The sequence below is a fragment of the Carlito syrichta genome, unplaced genomic scaffold, assembly GCF_000164805.1.
Source record: "Carlito syrichta isolate Samal-C Ts95f unplaced genomic scaffold, Tarsius_syrichta-2.0.1 Scaffold137883, whole genome shotgun sequence".
Lineage (NCBI taxonomy): Eukaryota > Metazoa > Chordata > Mammalia > Primates > Tarsiidae > Carlito > Carlito syrichta.
Genome location: NW_007081979.1, coordinates 172,844 through 182,531, shown reverse-complemented (window position 1 = coordinate 182,531; position 9,688 = coordinate 172,844). Strand labels below are relative to the sequence as shown.

Sequence of the window (9,688 nt, the reverse complement as noted above, 5' to 3'; positions counted from 1 at the left end):
GAATCAGAACTAAAAATTCTAGGTCCAGCTCCATCACTTCCTAGTCCACAAAAATGGTCTGAATTCCAGCTTCTTCATCTGTAAAACAGGAATCATACAGACCACAGGCAGTTGTTTTGATGACTGAATAAGACAACGCATAATACTGTAAACAGTGAAGATAAAAATCCCACAAATTTATTTATTGGACAGTTTTCATAGAAATAATACAGGGTTTAGCACTCAAAATAACAGCAAAGAGAAAAACCTATTAGCCCCCCCTCATGTTCAGATTTCACCCAAGCTGTTGCTGCCACCCATCTTCCATCCCCAGGAGTTGGGAGTTGGGTTCTTTCAAGCCCCTCACCTTGGCCAATTGAATGAGTGTGTCCAAAACGTGTCTGCAGACAACAGGAGCAGCCTGGGGGTGGATGTGGACAGTAGAGCCACTGCTTGCATGCTTCTCAGTATGTTTGCGTCCCCCTGAACGCTGGATCTGAAATATATTAGTCCTGCAGCCTAGGGCTGCATCCATGGACACTGAGAGCCAGGAAAGCTGGTTGGAGCTCTTAGACTCCATCTTGTGTAGCAGGTCCAGGGGACGGTTCTCATGGCTGCTTGACCCACAGCTCTTGCTTGACTTTTTGCCCTTTTCCTCACCAGCAGTGAGCTTGGGTGTTTCAATGCATAGCTCACTCTCACTGCTGCGCTGCAAGATGGAGAGCAGGCTGCGGATGACCCAGTGGCGGGTCTGGGCATGGTAGCAGAGATTTCTCAGTACTCGGTGTAGACGGCTAGTATTGAGCTTTGGCTCATCCACAAAAAGTAGGACCAGGAGACAAGACAGAGCTTCATGGTCTAGAAGGAGCCGTCCTCGGAGGCGGAGGAGAGTATCTACGTTACTGCCAGAAGGTCTGGAAACAGAGCATGGTTTTTGGGTAATATTTAAGCAGCTAGAATTCTGGGGTTAGGCATAAGCTTAGGGAAGGGGGATGAGCTGCATACCTCCAAAGAGGCTCAAGAAGGGAGGGTATCCAGTTCAAGGACTCTTCAAAGTAACAGCTACCCTCTTGAGTGTCTACTATGTACCAGGCACTTTACAATGATTTAATATCTGCCTAAGAGGACTGCTGAACAACCGAGATAATTACTGATTTTTGAGATGATGAACAAGAGGCTCAAACAGGTTAAGTGATTGACCCTATATCACATGACGATAGAGAAGACAGCAGAGAATCTAGCCCAGGTCTGTATTATCCATTAATTGGTAAAATCTGATTGCACCTAAGGTCTAGGAAACAATGCTGATTTTTGCTTTTTCTAGACTACCAGGGGTTTGCCTGCCTTATTTGAACAATCCCCCCCCATCTTGGCATGTTGGGTTCACTCTACTTTAGCCTTGTTAATAACTAACTCGTAGCTGGGCATGGTGGCTCATGCCTACAAACCCCAGCACTTTGGGAGGCCGAGGAAAGAGGACTGCTTGAGCTCAGGAGTTCGAGACCAGGCTAGGTAACATAGTGAGACCTCCTCTCTATAAAATAAGAAAATTAGTTGGATGTAGTGGTATGTGTCTGTAGTCCCAGCTACTCAGGAGGCTGAGGTTACAGTGAGCCAATGACTGTGCCACTGCGTGCCAGCCTGGGTGACAGAGTAAGATCCAAACTCAAACAAAGACAAACAAAAATTCTAACCCTTCTCTATTCTCCCAGTCTAGATGCTACAATCTCAAGGCAAGTGGTCTGTTGTTTTTCTACCTGCATGGGAGACACGTGGCTTTCCTTATTGTTAAAACCATAGCTAGTGCCTGCTGCAGCCTGCCTTTGTGATTATGGTTTCCAACAGCTTGACTAACCAAAACGTGTGGCTTTTTGAAGGGGAAGTCCAAAGATCTAGCTCTCCCACTCATTCAAGGAAATGGCCTAGAGAGGTCATCCATCCTGCCTCTCAGGATTTCAGCTTCTTCACCTATAAAATTAAGGGAGTTGGAATAACAGACTTGAATGGTGGTATGGCAAAAAAAAGACAGACAAAGGTACCTATTATGGCTGCTGCTACCCCCCATCTGGAAGGTGCCACCTCTCTGCACAGCAAGGCGAGTGTATTGTACCCCACGGTTGCCACTCAGGCGACTGGTGAAAGCTGGAAAAAAAAAAAAAAAAGAAAATTGAAATTGGGGAGGGATCCAAGAACAAACAGAGCCTCAACTAGCTGAAGGTAGCCATTCCAGAGCCCTCCCACTTGCCTCCCTCTGTACCCGGGCTTCGGAGAATAGCAGAGAGTGCGGAGGTGCTGCTGTGCCCAAACAGACGCTCATGCATAAGCTGCCGCTGCCGGGCTTCCTGCTCTCGTCTCAGAGCTTGAGCCTCAGCTGCGATGTCAGGTGGCATCACAGCCAACACACTGTCCTCCATGTCCTCTAGGACACTACGGCGCAAGTCTGAGGGTAGAGTCTGGATGAAGGTCACAGGGTCCATGGGGGTGTCTGAGCTGGCATTCTGTGCAAGTTCTCGTCGTTGCTGCTCAGCTCTCTGCTGTGCCAGCACCTATGGAGCAGAAAAAGTCAATAGGGGCATATCTCCTGCCAGGCAGCCTGGCCCACCAATCTTTCTGCTCACATACTTCCTCCTGAATGGCTGGAGGCAGGGCGGCCAGGAATTCAGGGCTCACTTCAGTCACACCAGGATTTCCCACTACTGCAGGAGCTGAGCTATTAGTGGAGGGGGCAGTCCGGGTTGGTGGACGAATGCCCAGTTGGTTCTGCAGGACTTCCCGACGGATGTCATCAGGCAGGGCAGCCAGAAAAGAAGGGTCCACGCCTTCAGGGAGACTGATACCTGTAGGGAGATGCAAGATGCGAAGGGACTCACACCTTTACTGATGCCCAAGATGTATTTGAAGAAAAGAAACTTATGTCACTGCTTAAGGGCACACAAACCAGCTCTGTATGCCTTCATTGCAATGCAAAGGAAATGGGACACACAGAGGAAGCCTACCCACCTTCCATGGGCTCAGAATAGCTCTTGGCATGCGTCAGACTGCATACACTGCCACTTAACTTTTATAAAGAACCCACTATGTGGGTATCATCCCCTCACAGCATCAATGAGGATCAGAGAACTTAACCCTTTGCACTCGGAGACATCTTGTGGATCCCCTACCAGCAACTCAACTGAATTTTTTTTTTTTAATGAGACAGTAAAAAACGAATCACTTCATATTAAATAGCATAGTGTTGGAACCAATTATTTTACTGGAGTAATATTTGGCTTATAAAGGAATTTTGGACAGCGAGGAACTTATTTATGACCAAAAAAAATCAAAAATTTTTCTTTTTTTTTGAGTTGGAGTCTCACTCTGTCACCCAGACTGGAGTGCAGTGGCTGCTCCCGGCCACCGCAGCCTTGACCTATTGGGCTCCGGGGATCCTTTCGCCTCAGCCTTCCAAGTAGCTGGAACTACAGGTGCGCACTACCACACTCGGCTAATTTTTGATTTATTGTAGTGATGAGGTCTCGCCAAGTTGCCCAGGCGGGTCTCGAACCCACAGGCTCAGGCAATCCACTCACCACAGCCTCCCAAAGCGCGGGATTACAGGCTGAGCCACCGAGCCCGGCTTTTTTTTTTAAACATGTAGTAACATATACCAACAGGCATTGCAGGTTGAGACATGTTGTGCAATAGTAACTTGTTGGACATCTTCCACCTGGTGTTTTTCTATTTGAGCAGACAATGCAGTCTTGTTTTCTTCCTCCCACATTAGTAATATGTAATTTATCATCCAGTTTGTGCACCACTGTAAAAGCATTCACACATTCTCTTTCTACGTAACACAAGCTGATTTTTAAAAAATGTGTATCTCAGTATATATTTCTCTTTGGTTTTTTTTGTGCAATTTGAATGAAAAACTTCAAGGAAACATACACATTGGCATAAATCTGTCCTGTATAGTCACTAGCAATCTCTTTATGTCCCCTGAGAGGGGCATCCAAGTGATATGCTAGATTTATGATGTCCCCTCAGAGGGGACATTCGAATGCAAAGGATTAAATAATGGTCCCATGTTGTAAAGGTAGGAAGTGGCAGAGTGGGAGAACTTAAATGAGCTAGGATCAGTTTCACTCCCATGGCTGGTCTCATTCCAGCAGCACTCCCTTATTGCCAGTCCTCCCACATACATGCCCTCCATCTGGACGGAACTGTTGGGCATTTCCATACCAAGGGCTGCTAGAAACAAAACCACCCCAGGATGACCTGAACACTCATGGAGCTCACCTGCAAGGGGATCTTCTTCTTCACTGCTTGTTGAAGGCAGTGGCTCTTCTAGGATTCCTCGGGAATCTGCTCCAGAAATAGCCACGGCAGAATCTCTGGTGGAAGAACTCTCAGAGGATGCAGGGGGAGAGCTGAGGGAAATCATGTTCAGGTTGTTCTCTGTATCACGCCTTCCCATTTATAAAACTTAATAATCCCTTCTCATAGAAACCAAGTTTATCTCCCCAGCATAGCAAGCATGTCCATTAGTTAATAAGCATGAATGTGGTTTGAAATACCCTCCAACACATCCTACCCTTCTCTTGACCACACAGTGCTTACCTGTCTTCAGGAGGCTGGGCAGACTCCCCCGATCCATCACTCCTGCCTTGTACTTCTGCCACAGCTGGTGGGGCATCCCCAGGAGTGGAATTGCCTGCTGTGGGCTGCTCAGAACTGCCAGCTGCTGCAGTGTCACCCACAGCCTCCTCTAAGGTACAGGAAGCTAGGCTGCTGGTGTCCATAGGAGAGCCTTCCAGCTGACTGCTGACAGCTGTCAGCGCATCAGAATCCTCAGCTCTCTCTGGGGAAAGAGAGGCTAGAAGGAAGTCATAGAGAGAGGTTAGATTTCTGCCTGGAATCAGGGCAACTTGATAGACAAGGTCTTTGATGGGGTTGCTTAGTTAGGAGCAGTCAGCTTAGACGTCTCATTCCTCTTCTGCTGGTCTGCTGTTGCGCCCCCTCCACCTCACCAGCTTTTTATGTCTCAGCTTAAGCCCTTTTTATCAATTGTTGAACACTGACTGTGTCCTAGGCATGACTGTGAAGCATCTTCCCTAGCCAACCCTGGCAAAGAATCTTCACTTTCAGATTCTCCACAGGCACCATTTACATGTGTACACTATCTGGTTATCCAAATAAATAAGATCCTTGAAGGAAAGACCCCAGACACATAAAGGTCTCTTCAGACAACTTCACAAGCAGCATGGTAGCAAGGATGGCAAGCAAATTTCAATTTATTTTGTTGGAAAACTGTGCTAAGAAGAATTCTAAGGCCTCATTTCAAACCAGTAGGGAATAGTGTCATGAGATAAATAGTATCTGCCAGGAGAATGAGAGCTGTAAGTGTGGGGTGACATGCTTGCCATCCCAGAAACTGTGGAAGGAGAATAAGCTTTAAAGTCAAACAGACACTTAACAGGAGGACCTCAACTTCACCTAAGAAAGTTAATGTTCAAGCTGAGATTCTACTATTTGAGGCCTTGAGCTCATATTTCTTTCAAGCAAGAGAGCAAAGAGAAAGTACAAAGACATCCATTCTTTCTTCTTGTTCTATTCCCCCAAAATGCTGAAATTCTACTCACTTATGGTGGGAGCTGGGGATAATTCCATCTGAGTTGTTTCTGCTTCTCCACTTGGTCTTGTGGGACCCAATTCCTCTGGCTCTACAGGCATCAATAATTGTGTAGAGCTCCCCCCTTCTCCAGCTGGGGACTGCACCTCCTGAGGAATCTCTCCCAAGGCTGGTGGGGGTGGGAGTGTTGGTTGCTGTTGTGAGGGTTGCAGCGTGCCAAGGGTCTCCTTGGACTCAGATGTAGCTGCATCAGTTGAAGATGGGGTTGTTGGATAGCTGTCAGGCATAGGCGTCCCATCTTTCTCGAAAAGAACAATAATGAGGGTTAAGGGATAATCAGTCAATGAGCAGGGGAGCCACTCCAATTAGCATATTTGGCTTGACAAGTATACCACTTGGACAGTAATGCAGGTCTCCCCACCCTCAACCAATTGAAGGAACAGTTCTGATCTGGTATACCCAGGATGAGGGCTAAGACTCTGACTTTGTGAATAAATTCTCTAAGAATAAAATCCTTTTTGTGCAGCAGGTGGAAGGGGAAGATTTCAGGTCACACAGATAGGGTGAGGCTAAATGTCTCTGCAGATATGCAGAAAGTCTACCTACCAAGTCTATTGATATTCCTACTCCCTCACCTATATGGAGTAAGAAACGGTTAGAATTTCATTCAAAATTCTTAAAGCATGTACTCCATTTCTTTCTGCACATTCTTGTTCTATTACCAAGTAAATACAGTCATCATATGGTTGAAGAAAATGTTTCGGCTTATACCCAAAGGTAAGGTAAAATAATCAATTATATGCTCTGATCAATGAAGGACAAGTCAGTTTATAGTAAAATCTGCCTCACCCTAAATATCATCTGTCCCCTTCCACCTCTCTTTTCTTTCAGTCAGTCCTGATTATCCAAGTAACATCAACAACTTTGACAAAGGTAACACTGCCAAGACAAAATGCGAATATGCCACATACCAGGGAAAGTAGTAAGTTGTATAGTTATCTTCTAATTGGGGCCTAATATCCCTACCCCACAACAATACAACTTACTACCTCACCCCGGCATGAGCAGAATCCTCTAGTAAGGACAGCAGGCAAAAAGCCATTTTACCTGATACCAGACCCTTTCAAAGATCTTTTGCTAGATACTAGGGCACCAGGACATCTACCCTCCTTCACTGCTTTAAAAAATAAATTGCGTAGGCTTTGAGACAACCATTTTCCAGCTTAAGTGCCAAAGATGACAGAAGGTATAGGGAAGCAGAAGAAAGTTCTGAGGAAACAGGGGTGGGGGAGACATATATCACATGGATCAGTTTGCTAGAATCAAAAAATGGCTACTAACTATTGTTAAGAAGGTTATAAGGGATACGAAGCATATGGTAGACAGAGCTACCTTCCATAAAAGCAGACTGCCCAAGACAATGTTTCTAGACTTTTAGATTCCATTGACCAATGGAATTTAGATTAAAAAAAGAATATAAAATAGACTAATGTAGGGGTTACCAACCAACTTTTAGTTTAGCCATGAAGAAAAAAACTTCAGCCAACATCATTAAATAAGAATATTGTAGCTGGGTTTGGTGGCTCAGCCTGTAATCCCGCACCTTGGGAGGCTGAGGTGAGCGGACTGCCTGAGCCTGCGGGTTCGAGACCCGCCTGGGCAACTTGGCGAGACCTCATCTCTATAATAAATCAAAAAATTAGCCGGGCGTGGTAGTGCGCGCCTGTAGTTCCAGCTACACGGAAGGTTGAGGCAGAAGGATCGCCGGAGCCCAGCAGGTCGAGGCTGCGGTGGCCGGGAGCGGCCACTGCACTCCAGTCTGGGCAACAGAGACTCCGACTCAAAAAAAAAAAAGAGAATATTTTGATACTAAAGAATTAGGAAGAACATAATTTCTAAATAAAAAAGACAGTCCTTTAAGTGGAATAAATTCGGCTTTATGAAAAACACATTAAAGCTCCCTCATTTTGTTCATTTCCACAGAGAACTGTCATTTAAGAACCAGTTACCAATTGTTCCCATGAAGTACCACACTGTGGTCACCAAAGAATCAACTACTACAAAGATGTACACGCTCAGCTTCAGAGGACAGAGCTACAATCAAGAAAGGAACAGGACACATGACCTCATTACTCATGCCAGAACCAAGTGCAGAATAACCAGAACAAGAACCTGAACAGAGCCAGTCGAAGTGAAAGTGTACCACCGTGGGAAAGACAGTAGACTGTATAGTTATCTCCAAGATGGGGTATGACCCTAAAACTATACAATCTACTACCTCATCCCACAGAGCACCAGCGTCCATCTTCTGCCCATGTGGGCCACCTAATTGGAAGGGTCAGGAGAAAGAAGCAATTGATCAATTAGGAAGAGGGAAAGGGAAGGAGAGTTACCTGAGAGGTTCTGTTCAGTGGAGTCATTTGTCTTAGATGCAGTACACTGCAAAGAGAAGGGACAGAACAATGTGGAATTCCGCAATTATTAAGATACAGTTCAATTGTAATAGCCACTATCTTGTACCTAGATCATCTTAGGAATTCAGTGACCAGATGGAAAATGCTTTGGCTATGTGACCAAAGGAAGGTTATCATTTTACTGTACAGATATATGTACAACTTCCCTATACATACTTATGTTTAAGAATGGCTTGGGGGTGAGGCAGAAACTGTGGGGATGGGGGGACTGAACATGAAGGACAAAAACCACCTTAGGGCTGGGCACAATAGTGGGATGGGCAAGAACTTCCTAGTTTCATCTATGTATTTTTTCCCTTTTGTCCACTCTAGCTTTTCCAGACACATGCCATGCTCACTTTCCATCCTTTATTACGTGTTTGAAACAATGTTACTCTATTAGGTTAAAAGTTCTGTGTAGAGATATTTGTTAGATCAAGCTTATGATTATAATGGAACACTTCGATACCCTTATTTTTAACCTGATAACCTATCTGCTGAGTGGGTTATACTAAAGTCTTTCACTGAAGTCTTACAATTTCTTTATATTACTATCAGTTTTTACTCAAACGTACTGAAAACTATACTCTCTGAGCTATACTGAAAACTATACTGAAACCATACTCAAATATGTTGAAAACTATACTCTCTGATGTTTCAGAAAAAAGCAGGTAGTTTCCTTCTAAACCAAAATCATGTCAGTAACCTTATACAGCTGAAGATGAATTCTCCCGGGCCGTGGAAATCACCTGTGCACTCTGATCCCTGTTCTCCTTATCTTCTTTGCCTTTGTCAGTTATTTTTGTTTCTTCCTCAGCCAGTTGTTTCCTGCGTTTCTCACGCCTTTCTTCTAGCTCCTCATCCCTCAGGAATTCCAGATGATTAACAATGGGGACTTTAACCACTGTATCAAAGAGGCAAAGGATCAGAGGCTGCTCTGGTAGGGTCAGAGAGGAAGCCAAGAGGCAGAGCTTGTGGCCATGGAGAACCAGGGAAACAACTCTCCATGTACCTGTCCTAGCCCTGTAAGACTCACAACTACCCTGGAAAGCAAGCTGCCACATACCTGAAACACAGTCATGCATGCTCTCAGCATCAAGAACTTTGCATTCCTCTGTCCAGCGGGTCAGGGCTGTGGGGATGCTGGATAGGGTTCCTGTTAGGGGGAACAAATGGGAGTGAAATTCTTGGCCCTGTCATGTATCAATTGATCCCAAAAAGGCAGTATTTCTCTGAACAGGACTGAAGGCCTGTCACAGCATTTAGCATGTAACAAGTACCTAAAGATAATATAGTTTTTATTTTCCATGGCTAAGTCATTGAGTGGTTCTGGCTCCAAAATAAGGAGGTTTTTCTTCAGAGTAGACACTGTTCTGCTTTCCTCGGCAGGGAAAAAGGAGAACTCAACTCAACTTTCCTTTTCATCACACAAACTTGCCTGCTTGGCTGGTGGCTGTGCTCTGGTCATGGAAAAAGTCATCTAGCAGTTCATCGTCAGACCGGGCAATGATGTGGACGTCATCATTGCCCACCAGGAGGCGGGCCCGACCTCGGCTTTGTAGAGGAAGGCTGCTGCTCAGCTGAAGGATGTCAGCAGCAGCTGAGGGACCAAGCAATCTGTAAAGTGGTAGGGAAGTACTCTGATCAT

The 9,688-nt window shown here is 45.4% G+C and overlaps 1 protein-coding gene across 1 annotated transcript in view; it reads right to left on the bottom strand.

The window, feature by feature from the left end:
- Positions 1 to 177: 177 nt before the first annotated feature.
- HUWE1 (HECT, UBA and WWE domain containing 1, E3 ubiquitin protein ligase) overlaps positions 178 to 9,688 on the bottom strand; it is a 133,891-nt gene continuing 124,380 nt past the window's right edge. Inside the window, exons 57-67 of the mRNA XM_021708454.1 lie at positions 9,479 to 9,657; positions 9,107 to 9,196; positions 8,790 to 8,944; positions 7,981 to 8,026; positions 5,598 to 5,885; positions 4,576 to 4,831; positions 4,255 to 4,385; positions 2,602 to 2,816; positions 2,225 to 2,525; positions 2,019 to 2,121; positions 178 to 893 (exon numbers count right to left, since the gene is read on the bottom strand). Coding sequence (XP_021564129.1) covers positions 275 to 893; positions 2,019 to 2,121; positions 2,225 to 2,525; positions 2,602 to 2,816; positions 4,255 to 4,385; positions 4,576 to 4,831; positions 5,598 to 5,885; positions 7,981 to 8,026; positions 8,790 to 8,944; positions 9,107 to 9,196; positions 9,479 to 9,657 — 2,383 coding nt within the window. The 3' untranslated portion in view covers positions 178 to 274. The remainder of the gene's footprint in view (positions 894 to 2,018; positions 2,122 to 2,224; positions 2,526 to 2,601; positions 2,817 to 4,254; positions 4,386 to 4,575; positions 4,832 to 5,597; positions 5,886 to 7,980; positions 8,027 to 8,789; positions 8,945 to 9,106; positions 9,197 to 9,478; positions 9,658 to 9,688) is intronic.